At 48.2% G+C, this 13,944-nt stretch overlaps 1 protein-coding gene across 1 annotated transcript; it reads right to left on the reverse strand.

The window, feature by feature from the left end:
* Nucleotides 1-4,484: 4,484 nt before the first annotated feature.
* Atp6v1g1 (ATPase H+ transporting V1 subunit G1) lies at nt 4,485-11,380 on the reverse strand. The gene is made up of 3 exons (XM_005075111.4): nt 11,207-11,380; nt 7,147-7,247; nt 4,485-5,238 (listed from the first exon to the last, which is right to left on the reverse strand). The coding sequence occupies exons 1-3, from the start codon at nt 11,286-11,288 to the stop codon at nt 5,065-5,067; spliced, it is 357 nt and encodes a 118-aa protein (XP_005075168.1). The 5' UTR covers nt 11,289-11,380; the 3' UTR covers nt 4,485-5,064.
* Nucleotides 11,381-13,944: the final 2,564 nt, after the last annotated feature.

Below are 13,944 nucleotides of genomic sequence, written 5' to 3' on the forward strand. Positions count from 1 at the left end.
TTTCGGCTCCTGGGTGGCGTGACCTGATGAGCTCCACTGTGACATGTGACATGGGATGACAGCAGGTGGAGCGCGGCATGACAAGCTGCTGTCCTTGTCAAGTGTGCTGGGAGGCAATCAACACGGTATTTGTGGGGAAACTGGGTCAAAACGAGAAGAAAAACTGCTGGCGATAGGTCTTAGGGACATCCTTAAAAACCAGAGAAGGCAGCCCCTTTACGGGCTGTGTCGCGTCAGCACAGCTTCTCTTCTGAAGTTATCCGCAGGTGCTGCCACTCGTCCTTCGTGGCCCATAGAGAAGGGTGGCAGTGAGTGACCCCGTCAGTCACTCCCACACGTAAGCATGTCACTAAGTTCATCCATGAAGGAACTAGTCAGCACCATGAAGAGCCAGAGAAGTAGACGTTGGTACAATGATCTGACCAGCATCTTCTCCCCAAATCACCAGTCAAATCTCTCCATAGACTGTGCCCTGTCTGCCTATCTGCGCAGGAAGACAGAGAGAGTGTACCTCTTGGTGGTACACAGGCTTTAACTCGAGCCACTGAAGTGATTGGAGATGAACTGACAGGAAAAAAATTTTGGCACCTGCCGCATTGATCCTAAAAGGGGGGTGGGGTGAGAAATGAGAGGCATGCAGAACTCATCAAGGCTCCAACCTCTGGAAGGACAACTTTAGTGGACTTCTGGTATCATTAATCATCTTGAGTGGAGACAGGCTGAATGTGCCCAGAAATAAATACATGCAGATTGTCTGCTGCAGGCTTTGCTTCCCTGGCCTAGGGGCAGGTGAGTGGAGACAAGAGTACCCGACACCAGCCTGACATGGAGCTTGGCAGTCTCTGACTTGCAGGACACAGTGCTGCTCTGAATGACTGTCCCTTCCTTGTTCCGTGACCTTTGACGTCCTGCAAGCCTCTGGGCCTGGGTTTTCTCAGGTATGGTGGTGGGAATACACCTTAGCTGCAGGATCTAAAGGCCTCAAGACAGAGTGAGCCTTCCCACTAGCTGCCTGCAGAGATTAGGATGTGTGGAGTGTAAATTACTTCACTTGAGTTTCCACCAATCCAAAGTGAAAGGCCATTCAGGAAACTGTCAAGATTACCCACAGGGTTACACAACCTGACTATGCTATTTTATGCCTTCCACCTCGTTTATAACAAACAATTGGAGCATCCTCTCTTGGAAACTGCAACTACACAGAAGAATTGATGAACATCACAGCGGGGCGAGGCAGATAGGGTGCACACAGAGAAGATACGGGAACAAGATAGACAGAAGGCTCAGTAGAGACTACACAAAAAGCCAAACATGCTTAAAAGCACCAAAGGATCTTGGCTCTACCACACAAACCCTTGCTTGGTTCTGTAATCCCTATCCCTCAAATCTGGTCAAAGTTGCCAAGGGGTAATTGGTTAGGGGCTGGAGAGAACTCCGCAAGTGAGAGCACTCACTGAATAGTTAAGAGCACCAGCTGCCGCTCTTCCGGACCAAGGCTCCATTCCCAGCACCCACATGGCAACTTACAACCACCTACAGCTCCAGACTTTGTGGGTACCAGGCACAGAGGTGGTGGACATACATACATACATGCATGCAGAACACTCACTACACATAATTTTTTAAATCTTTTTTTAAATTTTAAAGAGTAAATTGGTTAATATAAATGCAAACACTCAATGCATAAGCTAGCATGTAGAAAAATGTCCTCATCAACTAAGGCAAACATTTCACTGCCCACAGCTCCATTTCTTAAGCCCTTTGCAGACAGGTTGGGTCAATGGGAGACAAGGATTCAGGTGTCATCTGAGGACTGAAGTACATGAGAACTGGCGCTTACGTCATCTTCCTCTTCCTACCTCTACAATGGTGCAGTGTGTGCCGAGGTAGAGGCACACAGTGGAACAGCCTCATCACCCACTCACCACATGTCCAACAGCTGCCCCAAAGAAACCCAACTAGTGTCAAACTTTAAGTAGGTCTTTGTTGTATTTCAGAAACAGGAAACATTTGCTGAGCACCTAGAATGTTCCAGGCACCATATGTAGTGCTCTGATGTATTTTTAATAATTCTTTTCTTGTTACTGTAGAACAACAGTTCTGATATGGAGATAATTCTGGTACCTAGGAACTATGGCAATACCCAGTGACATTTTTGGTTGTCACTATTGAGGGGGTCCTAGTAGCATCTAGTGGGTGGAGACCAGGACACTGCTGAACACCCCTGTAATAAAAAATAAAATATTACACCAACCCAAGCTAAACTCCTCCCTTTGAAGTCCAGACCAGGTCTCTTTAAAAGTCAGGTTTTTTCCAGATTTACACACACACACACACACACAGTGTCCATACATACACACACCTATATTTCCTCATTTCTTTTTATGCTCGAATGGGGACAAATCCCGCAGTGCTCTGTCTGTGCAGCTCAGGTTCAGTCTGTGCATCACAGACGATACACACCCACATGTCTCTAGTGACTGACCAGCCTTTCAGATGGCAATCTCTCACAGTGCAAGCTCACTTCTGGCCCCACCCTGATCAACTGGCCTGGGAGGAACCAGAGAAACGTACAAATTGCTTGGGAGCATCAATCAGGATTGAGGACTAGAGGAAATCCCAATCCCAGTGACATCAAGACCTCCAGACTTCTCAGGAATATCACTGCTCCCAAAATACCATCTCTCATCTTGCTCTATTCCTTTCCTCATCCACTAAACATGCCAAACCACCTACTCCATCAACGGTATCATCTCTTCAGTCATTCTTCAAAGCACTCAGGTTCCTCTCCCTGAAATCCCCAAGCCCTCACCTGCTCGTGCTCATGTTGCCTCTCAACTGACCACCGTGTCCACTCCTCTTTAGAAGTGCTGCCTTCTGTTGGACTCTATTGGACTCTGTGCCATCAACCCAGAGCTGGCAATTCTACTAATGCAGGCTAAACATCCTGGGCAGCAAGGTTAAAAGTGTAAAGGCTGAGCTTAGAGCAATGGCACATACCATTAATCCCAGCACTGGGAAGGCAGAGGCAAGAGTCTCTCTTCGAGTTTGGGGCCAGCCTAGTCTACATAGCAAGTTCTAGTCCATCCAAGGGTGCATAGTGATGCTGGGGGGGGAATCCCAAGGCAGAGGATGTAGCTCAGTGTTAAGAGTACTTATCTAGTGATCCCCAGTAGCAGAGCACACAGGTCTTAACCTGTGAGTGCCAGAGTTGTTGCATGTTCCTCCAGTTTCGGGAAAGCAACAGGCGGTAACAGATGAGGGTTAGAAACCTCTGTGCTTAGCAGATGGAGACTGAAGTCTTATGGAACACATTAAAAAGGAGAGAGATCGTGACTGCACAGACAGAACTAAAGTCCAAATAAACAACTGATGACTGGAAAAGACTGGTCTGGAGAAATAAATGTGGGTCTTCAATGTGGGTGGTTAAAGCTAAGAAATGGCAGTGGGCTCACTAAAGAAACGTAGAAGACCAAGAACCAATCCTCAGGCTAAACAGAGAAGCACACCATGCCACCATGAAGCTTCAAGATAGTACAATGGTGCCAACAGGAGGGACTGAAACCGATCAAACAGCAGCCAGCCTTTCTCCACCTGCACAGCTGAGCCAAGCAGCAAGCAGCTCCAGTGCAGTGGCAAGCCTCAGTGTTTTAACAGGACAATGGGAAAACTGAGGCAGTAAACCCTTGGGGGGGGGCACACCTGCACACGCGCACGTACATGTACACACACACACACATGCACGCACGTGCACACATACACACACACACCAGTGACCAGAGACCGGAAGTGGCCTAAGAGCAGATCACCCACAGGCACAGAAAACTGCGTGGTTACCATCTCTCAACACTGCATGAAAGGAAAGCCCCTAACACTCTTTTAACTGTTTTTACCCACCACAAATTACCCTGCAACCAAAGAAAGACCGTTAGCCTAAAGAGGGCCACTAGGTATCTCACACTTGGGAGCCAGGGAAGTTATACATCACTCACTTTACTCACCAGAGGCAAGCTTGCCAATTTGCCTAAGGCTGCCAAGGATGTTTGACACAGAGTCCTCTAGAGCAGTGGTTCCCAACATTCCTAATATAGTTCCTCAAGTTATAATGACCATCAACCATAAAATTATTTTCATTGATACTTCATAACTAAGTTTGCCACTGTCATGAACTGTAAATCCTGAATGCAGGATATCTGGCATGCAACCCTGTGAAAGGAAAGGGTCACTCAAGCCCCAAAGGGGTCATGACCCACAGGTTGAGAACCACTGCTCTAGACAAAAGGCAAATACTGGCTCTTGAGTTGCTTGCTGCTTTCTCAAACAGAGTATGAAATCACAAGCCATTTCCTTCTGAATGAAATAAACACCTTGAGCATTTACTAGTAAGGTATACAAATCTGGCATGTGTTGATTCCTAAATGAAACTCTGTTCAACATCTGGGTCAAGGCGCACTCTGCATTATCAAAAAGAGGAGTCAGAGGGATGAAAGGCAAGACAAAGTTTTACTTTTAAGTGATTACAAGCACACCAAATAACATGTAACACGTTCTTGCGTCCTAGCATCTAGTAATTTGGGTTAAGATACACTAACAGCAGCCTGAACAAGCATATTAACTGTCCTAAATTAGCCAGAATGGACTACTATAAGGCTGGCTGCTGCTTCATAAGAGTTACAAATGCTATTTACTACTTTTTCATAGATAACGCCCCTGACCTTTAAGAAAGTAGAAGGAACAATTTATTCCCCTTCTTTCTTCAAAGAATTGGTTTGTTTGGTTTTTTTCTACTAGACTAATAAAGGAAAAATCAACAGTGATGCCTTCTGCTTGCACAAACACACAGGAAACATATACTCCTTAAAGACACACAAGGTAAAAAGATGAAACTTCAGGGACTTACTAAGTTGTACAAAAAGCTAGATTTGACACTTAGAAAGTGAAGGGACCTACAACAGCATAGGGAAATAATTTAATGCCTTCCAGAACAGAGCTCAAGCTCTGTGGAGGTTTCCTGTTCTGTGAGGGCATCTCCCACACCAACCCACAGAGCAGCTGCTTCCCCTCCTAGCCATTTATGCGGTAGTTTTCATGGATCTCTGGCCGGATGTCACACACAAAGGCCAGGAGGTTGTCCAGAACTTCATTCCTGTTCTGCTGGAAGTATTTCTGGAGGATGGTCATCTTCTCCTGGGTCTCCTTCTCCACCTCACTGCTGCAACTGCCATGGGACCCCAGTGCCTGCAGTGGAGGAGACAGGGTACAAGGAGACATCAGCAAGAATCTCCGGTTGAACCATTTAACAAGCAACCTGTTGGCTTATGGAAGCCACAGCTCCTTAACAAGAGAAGGCAATAACCAATGGCAGGCAAAGTAACCTGTGAGTAAAGCTATGTGACAAACCAGGCAGTCCACCAGAGCTCACGGCTATCCATATCAGTGTTCCACTATCTAGTACACGGTCCCTAGTAAAGACTGGAACCAACGTAAAGATTCAACCACTACGGCACCACCCACAGTGGTGCACAACTGTGATCCAACTACTTGTGAGGTAAGAGCAGAACTGCTTCAGCATAGGAGGCAAAACAGTATATACAAATGAGGCAGGGATTCACACAGTTCAGTCCCCAGCAGTAGCACACCAAACAGCAAGGTGCCCACACACCCCAACAACTAAAACTGGCTATGAGCTCTGAAGCACCCACACAACAAAACACTGTTCAGCACAGGACCTGTGAGATATGCAGTTTATGGGTAAAAAAATAACACAATAGTGTCAGTGAATTACCATTTATCTTATTTTTGATGTGGTTTTAAAAGTGAAGGGATAGAAACTGGAGAGATGGCTTAGCAGTTAAAAGCAATCGCTACTCTTACAGAGGACCCAGGTTTGGCTTCCAGCAACTACATGGTGGCTGCAGGGGATCCAATGCCCCCTTCTAGCCTCAGAGGGCACCAGGTATGGACATGGTGCACATACATATATGCAGGCAAAAAGACTCATACATATACAATACACTGCTTAAAATGTATGACCGGAAAAATGCAGCTGAACTCATCGCCCAGCATGGAGATGTAATTCCAGCATGTGGACACTAAGATACTGCCTCTGTTCCATGAACAAGAGCCATGTGCCACGCTCCTATAAGTATCTCAAAACTAAAGGTGCTGCCTACCATGGCACTACACCAGAGTGTGTTTTATAGTAATCACTGACAGTATCAAGATGGCTGTCCTGACACAGAGAATTTACTTTGCAGTGTAACCATTTTTAGTACCAATCTGCCAAGAGGAACACTGCTTCTTTTCATGTGCTTTGTGACTGCCCAGTGCAAAGAATGTGGAAGCGTGTGCACTTAATGCTAAGACGCAGACACAGGTGCCCAGGATCACTGGCCGCTGGCCTGCACAGGTATGGAGACAACCAATGCACAGCCTGAGAACAAAGCACGGAAATGTAAAGACAGGAATGACAAGAGCCCAGAGCAGTCACCTCGACACCTAGATGAGGGCAAACTCGATCTTTCACTTGGGTTTTTAACTAAGTCAATAAACTGTGAACCACTGTTAACTGTATGGGACATCACACAGCTCTGTTCCCTCGTCCCCCGTCTACAAGTTCTGATTCTTTGTTTTCCCCAAGATCTCTGTGCATCATTTCATGTATCAGTTTCCCACCACAGTAATGAAAGTCTGTACTTTCCTGAGACACAGGCTCCATCTAACCCACATTTAGACTATCACGGCAGTGTTCACGGCTGTAGGTTTGTAGGACTTACTGTAAGCTAAACCCAATGAAGACAGGAACAGAACCTACTCCTGGTTGATCCCCATCCAACATGGTACCTGACACGTGTCAACTACTTAAGGATTGCTAAATAGCAAAACAAATGAAGACTAGAATCTGATACAGTAACCATCGCAAACCACAAGATGAGCATCAAACAAACCACACAATTAACAGGGATGGGATAGGGGCTAGAGAACTTGTCAGCATTCAAAGGCCAAGGATGCAATCCCCAGTACCACAAAACCAAAACCAAATAAACCCAAACCCCTCAAAACTGCACTCACTAACAGCAAGCTATGCTGGTATTTTTAGATCTATACAAGAAAGTCAGGCAGTGATGAAAAGAAACAGAGGCCCACCGCAGCTTCCTTGGCCTTGAACTCCTTCTCCCTCTGCAGGCGGTACTGCTCAATCTCAGCCTGGGCTTCTTCCTTGGCCTGCTTCAGCCTCCGGTTCTTTCCTGTTTTTCAAAGAGAAAGACATCAAACAGTGTTTCAAAGCAGAACAGCAAGAAGATTCTGATAATGAATCTTAGTAGTCAGTGATAAAAATAATTAATGCCAGGCAGTGGTGGCGCACACCTTTAAGCCCAGCACTCAGGAGGCAGAGGCAGGCAGATCTCCAGATTTCCAGGACAGCCATGGCTATTATACATAGAAACCCTGTCTCAAAAAGCATAAAACAAAAAAAGCAACAATAAATAATAACGTCAATAAAAGACACCAGAAGTACATGGGAAAGAGGGAGTACAGATCTAAACAACAATGTAGGTTCCGCCTCTACCCTGTAAATGGAGACAAAACAGGAATGCCCTTTAGAGTTGTGAGCAGTGCATGAAGCCTTCAGTCTAATACCCAGAACCGCACACACACTCAGAAGGGAACCTGTGAAGATGAATAAAATACCATGGACTGTCACAGCATAGTCTCTCAATCTCAATTATTAAAAACCTGCTGTTAACATAAGACGGGTGACAGTCATCTGAGGAGCTCTCCCTCACCCCAAACTATGAGCAGCTAGCTGTGTCACTGCAACAACTGCAGCTCTTCTTAGGAGTCTGCTGAGAGCTAATGCACTTAAAGGACATCACCTAAAATGTAGCTAAGGAAAGTGATGATGTAATACTGAAACCAGGCACCAGGGCTGTGGCAGAGTCAAAGCCATGACTGGGGAGGACACAAAATGCTATACCAAAGCACACACAGCTGGAAGGAGGAGATCTGATCTTTGGAAGACAGCAGTTTAATAGATCTATAAAGTCTCTAGGTTGACAGAACACAAGTCCACTCAACAGTCTCTGCTTTGAATGTCTGCTCAAACAAGAGACACAGACAGACAGAGACTTGACTCTCTACGTAGCCTTGGGTGTCCTGATATTCACCATTCATAGACCAGGTGGGCCTAGAACTCACACAAACCTACCTGCCTCTGTCTCTCAAGTGGTGGGATTACTACTGTGCCCGGTTTCTAGAAGATTAGCCTAGATAGGTTAAGTAATTTAGAGCAAAAGATAGCATGCATCTTAAAAAAAAAACCAAGTGTTGTTAGACATCACTGTACTATCAAACTGTCCAAAGAGGACAGATGGAACTGAACTGAACTTCAAGTCCCTGAAAGGAGAACTCTGGAGCTTTCCAAATTGGGCCCCACAGAAGGGCTCCTGCCAAGGGTGGTAAGCAGAAGGGCTGTTCTGCATCAACGAGGTGGTGACCAAGAATACACCCTCCACATTCACAAGCACATCTATGGCGTGGGCTTCAAGAGATTCATGCTCCTCCGGCACTCAAAGAAATCCGGAAATCTACGATGAAGGAGATAGGGACTGCAGATGTGTGCACTGACACCAAGCTCAATAAAGCCGTCTGAACCAAAGGAACAAGGAATGTTCCATACCGTATCTGTGTACGTTTGTCCAGAAAACGTAACGAGGATCAAGACTTACCAAACAAGCTGGATACATTGGTAACCTACGTGCCAGTTACCACATTCAAAAATCTACAGGCAGTCAATGTGGATGAGAACTAACCTACTAAATGTCAAATAAAGTTGGAGAACTGCCCCTGCCAAAAAGAGAGACTTCTGGAGCTGTGATGACTCCATGATATCAGCACTGTCTGTCTGGCAAGTCTGCCTCTCCCTACACACCTCAAGGATTATTTCTGTAAGTCTACACCTAAACATAGTATTTATTTCAGCTACTCCTCTTCTGCTGGACCAATCCTTTATAGATAGATTATCCGATTATCCTCCCCCATTAGTTACATGGTTCATATTTAAACCTGAAGACCTTTTCCAAACCAAGAGTCTATGAAAGACATCCATCACCCAATCACTGTGCAGGAACTCCAAGGTAATTTCATAACTCATCATTTCTAACTCCCACAGTTCCCTAAACCAGTCACTAAGATAAGACCGCCACTGCCTTTCGGCAAATATCTTCAAAGTTGTATTGACAGACTTCTGAAAAGTCAATACCACTGGCCCAGTAGATCACACAAACACAAATACACATTCCCTAGTATTGGAGAGTCTACACACTAGATAAGTACTCCACCACTGAGCAACACGTCAAGTCCCCAGAGTTATCATTTTTCTTCCCCCCTTTTGGGTTTTATGTAGCCTGCTCTGGCCCCAAAGCTGGGTTCCTCCTGTTTGGGACATCCCCCCCAAATTCCTTACAAGGAGGAGTCACTTCTTCCCAGTTCTTAACTGATAGAGTCAGGTGTGATCACAAATCAAGAAGGGATAGTTTTCAAATTTTAGCTCTTTTCAATACCTCTCCTTCCCAGCTAATGAAAATCTTAAAGTGTGAGTTAGCTGTAAGCTAACTCTTTTAGAACCCAGTCACTCCCACCACAGTCAAGTGTCTGTCCTTGCACTTCCTCCAAATGGTCTCACACGCTTCCCGACACAGGCACCTGCTGCTGTGTCACCAATGGACAAACTGACAAGACATTCTGGAAACTTCGGACCAAGAATACGGCAACACAAACGTTCCAGCCACCTCAGAACAAAGAGCCGGCTTCTCACTGTCCCCAGCACACCCAGGGAAACTTCTCCCAGGAGAAGCACAACTGCTTCCAGAGCCACACTTGAGGTCTACGTGGGGGTGGGCGTGGTGGCACTGTCACGCCAGCACTGGGGGCAGAGGCTGGCAGAGCTGAGAGTTCCCACCTTGCCGGGAGCTCATGAGCACCTACCTCAAACACACACACACAACTGTACAAGTTTGACACTAACAAAGCTGCCTTGTACTAGAAAAGCCTCTAAGGCTGTTCAACTCAGCTGAGTCTCACTTTTCCCACCTGCAAAACAGGAGTAAATAAACATACCGTCTGCTTACCTTGGACATGGACAGAGTTACTGAGACACACTCTACAGTTTCCAGAAGCCTAGTCTACTGACAGGGCCACATAAACCAAGCATTTACTATAATACTATGTCGAGAATAAGCATCGGGGAGGGACTTCCACCCTTGTGTGAGGGGCAGAGACGGAATGAGGACCAGCTGCCTGCGTTCTGAGTTCTCAAAGAGAACTAGCCACTTGGGTCCCAGTGGGGAAACACTGAGCAAGGTTCTTCCACCCAGGGGCAACGGTGTGCAAAGGCTCGTGGAGACATAGAGCTGTCTTGAGGACTCACAGTGATTCAGAACGGCTCAAAGACAACACCTCACGGGGGGCATCCTTAGGAAAAGAATTCAAAGGCCTGACTGACGCGAGCACTTCCTTCAATCCATTAGGAAATACCAGCTTCGTCCTGCAGGACTGACGGGAAGGGACAGTACTGAGTTTGAAGGTACAGTCACACTTTACGCAGGTGACTGCGGTGAAGGATCGGCTTATAGGACACGACTGGCTTCTTCGCTCCTCCAGCGCCGGTGAGACCCGCGGGGCAGCTGATGTTTGCGGTCCCCCTGCCCCTCTCCCCCACCTGCACAGCCCCGCTCAACCGGGCCCTCCGGCGGAGCGTGAACGCCGGAGACGACCAAGGCCTGGGCCGCCCTCTAGAACATTTTCAGGGGGGGCGACAACAACAGGAACGAAGGGGTCAGGCAGCCACATGAACTCGGGGGACTGAGCTAGGACGCTGAAGGGAGGAAGAGTCCGACGAGGGTCGGGACACCGGGGCTTGGCAAACGGTTTAGAGTGACGAGGGGAGCGACGGCCAAGATGACCCAGGTGCTCGCACTCGACGACCGTGGGTGGCGGCGGCTCCCGCGACCGGGCGGGACCCTTGAGCAGGGACTGGGGGAGGGCAGTTCCGGTCGGCGGCCCACACACACACACGCCCTGCAGCCCCGAGAAGGGGACAGACGCACGGCTGCCTCCGCAGGCCCGGGCCTCCGCCCGACCGTCCTCCCGCCCGCGGCCTAACCTCCGACTCCCGCCTGGTACCCCGCCCCGCCCCGGAGCTCACGCTTGCGGGCCTCGGACACCTTCTCGGCCGCCCGCTTCTCGGCCTGCAGCAGCTGCTGGATGCCCTGCGACTGACTCGCCATCGCTGCGGGACCCCCTGCCGAGACAGCGGCCTACGCCAACGGCTGAAGCACTCGCAGGAGCCCTCGGGTCAGCTGACCCGCCGCCCACGCTCTGCGCCTGCGCAACGCGCCGAGGCCCCGCCCCGGCGTCCAGTGGACCCGCCCCGGCGCCTCCGCGGTCCGCCTTGGAGTCTCGTGACTCCCAGGAGGCGGGGCAGGGCTGAGCTAGGCGGAGCCGGGAGGGCGCGGAGCGGCTCGCCTGGGCCCGCTGGGGCTGCGTTGTTGTAAATGTCAGGTCCTCTGGGCAGGTGCTGCCCCTATGGGTCCTGCCACGTGGTTGTTTCCCTTCTCCCTTCAAGTCCAGAAACTCTTCATCCAGCTAGACTCCCATTAGCAAGCCCCGCTGGCCACAGGGGTTCAATCTGAAAACCCAGCGCACCCATACTCAGGACACTGAAGCAAGAGATTCAGCTCAAGGTTCTGGCTAGATTGCATAGTGAAGTCATGTTTTGAATTAAGAAGAAAAATAAAAAAATAAAAAACGGGCGGTGGCGGTTCACGCCTTTAATCCCTGTGCTCCTGGAGGCAGAGGCAGACAGATCTCTGATTTGAGGCCAGCCTGGTCTACAAAGCCAGGTCTACAAAGCCAAGTGCAGGACAGCCAGAGCTACACAGAAACCCTTTGAGGGAAATCAAAAAGAGAAAAGAGGGAGGGAGGGAGGCAGGGAAGGAGGGAGGGAGGAGGGAGGGAGGAAATAAAGGAAAAAGAAAAAAGCTAGGAAAATTCTTGCCAGTTCTTGGGTGAAGTCTGAAGCTCTGGGTTCAGACACTAGCAAATACACATGCACACACTCTCCGTCATGGGGACTCTGTAAAGTCAAACACTAACCTCTGCGGCTCCTGGGCCATCCCTTTATTTTTTGTGTTTCCCTTTATGGTGCCAGGGATGGAACCTAGGGCCTCAGACATCCTAGGAGCTCCCCTTCCTTCCCCTGAGTGGAATCCCCAGCCCTGCCACCCCCTTCTGAGCCGAGTTTGGGCATGAAGAGTGCAGTTTTCTGTAAGAGTTGATGAATGCCCAGTGTGCTCACAGGCCACCTTTGACCTGAGGCTCAGGGTAAAGACACCTACCTCAAAAGCAACTATCTGAGTTCTACCCCCAGGGACCCACCTGGAGGAGGAGAGAAACATTCCTGCAAGTTGTCTTCTGACCTCCACAAACACGGTGACGTGCGCACTGCCAGCACCAGCCACATTAATTTAAACAATTTCAGTGATAGTGAATGGGAGAGTGCTTTAAGAAGTGCCCCTTAAGAAGATAGGACCAGGAGAGAGGGATGTGAAGGTTCTCCTAAGGATGCATACAAAGAGGTTCTAGGGCTGTGTCGGCAACACAGATCTGTTTCTACCCTGGCCTCCTGAAGATGAAGACACAGCTCCCACTCCAAAGAGAATGAGAAAGAGTTTTATTTTGAGCCCAATATGATCATAGCCCAGGAACAACAAATTCAGGTTCTCCTAAATGGTAGGTTCCACTGAGAAAGAGATTACATTTATGGTCACAAAACAAAAGAAGGTTGTAAATACATTTACCCAATAAATGTATTCAGTGTGTTTACCTAATACCTCGGTGAGCACAATAACTAGGCAGGTCATGGCAGTGTGGGAAAACCTCTTCTATAGGTTCAGCATGCTGTGCTATAATACCCATAGCATCAAGGTTGGAGGAAGCCAGTGGTCTGTTAAATTTAGCCGTGCATTCCAAACATTCCATCCAGTGGTCAGAGAGCTGTCGGGGCAGATGCTGGTAGTAAGTGGCTATCAAAGAAGGAAAAGACAGGCCAAGGTCATTTTAGCTCTACATCTGCACAACTGTTTCTCTTCAGTCGTGAGCTTCCATTCAGTCAGTCTTCTGAACCCTCCCCTCAGGTGTGGCTTCTTCAGAGGTCACCACTGCCATGTACCAGGTTCTGTCCCCAGGGGATAGCACAGGCAAGACAGGAAGGGAGTTTGCATTTGCGCTGTCCCTTACCCTGGACTGACTCCTGCCAGCGAGTGCTACGGGATGACAACCTCATTTGACAGTGCCTACAAGGAAGCTCAGCAGGTTAAGCAATTTGCCCACCCCTGCTGACTGCCAAATGGGATGATTGCCTCTCCTTAGGGCTTCAGACTGCCATCTCTAGCCAGCTGTGATCTGCGGGATTCCTGCGGGCTTTGGAAAGGATCAGATGACCTCTTGGAGTTTGTGAAATGCTGAGAACATAAAGTAATACCAAGATCTTTTTTTCTAGAAACCTCTCTGCACTGCAAGGAACGAGAGCAGATTCATAATTCAAGGCTTTGTCACGTGACTCAGGTTGGACATGACATGAGAACCAGGACATGGATAGGCTCTGGGGTCGTAAATCCAATGATGATTCACTGAGGGGATTAGCCAGTGTGTATGTTCCCAGAAAACACAATATACTCCAACAATCAACGGAGAACAGTATGCACTGTAGGCACAGGAGGAAAAGAGATGAAGGAGGAAAATGACTCAAATGCCCACTTATAGACAACTGGATAAATAACTGTGGTTTCCTGTACCATGGAAGAGTATTCAACTATGTGCCAGAGGCATGACTCAACAGAGACACTGGCAAGCCTAAGAACTGATTTCTGTTCCCAGGTCCTA

The sequence above is a fragment of the Mesocricetus auratus genome, unplaced genomic scaffold (genome assembly GCF_017639785.1).
Source record: "Mesocricetus auratus isolate SY011 unplaced genomic scaffold, BCM_Maur_2.0 Super-Scaffold_100014, whole genome shotgun sequence".
Lineage (NCBI taxonomy): Eukaryota > Metazoa > Chordata > Mammalia > Rodentia > Cricetidae > Mesocricetus > Mesocricetus auratus.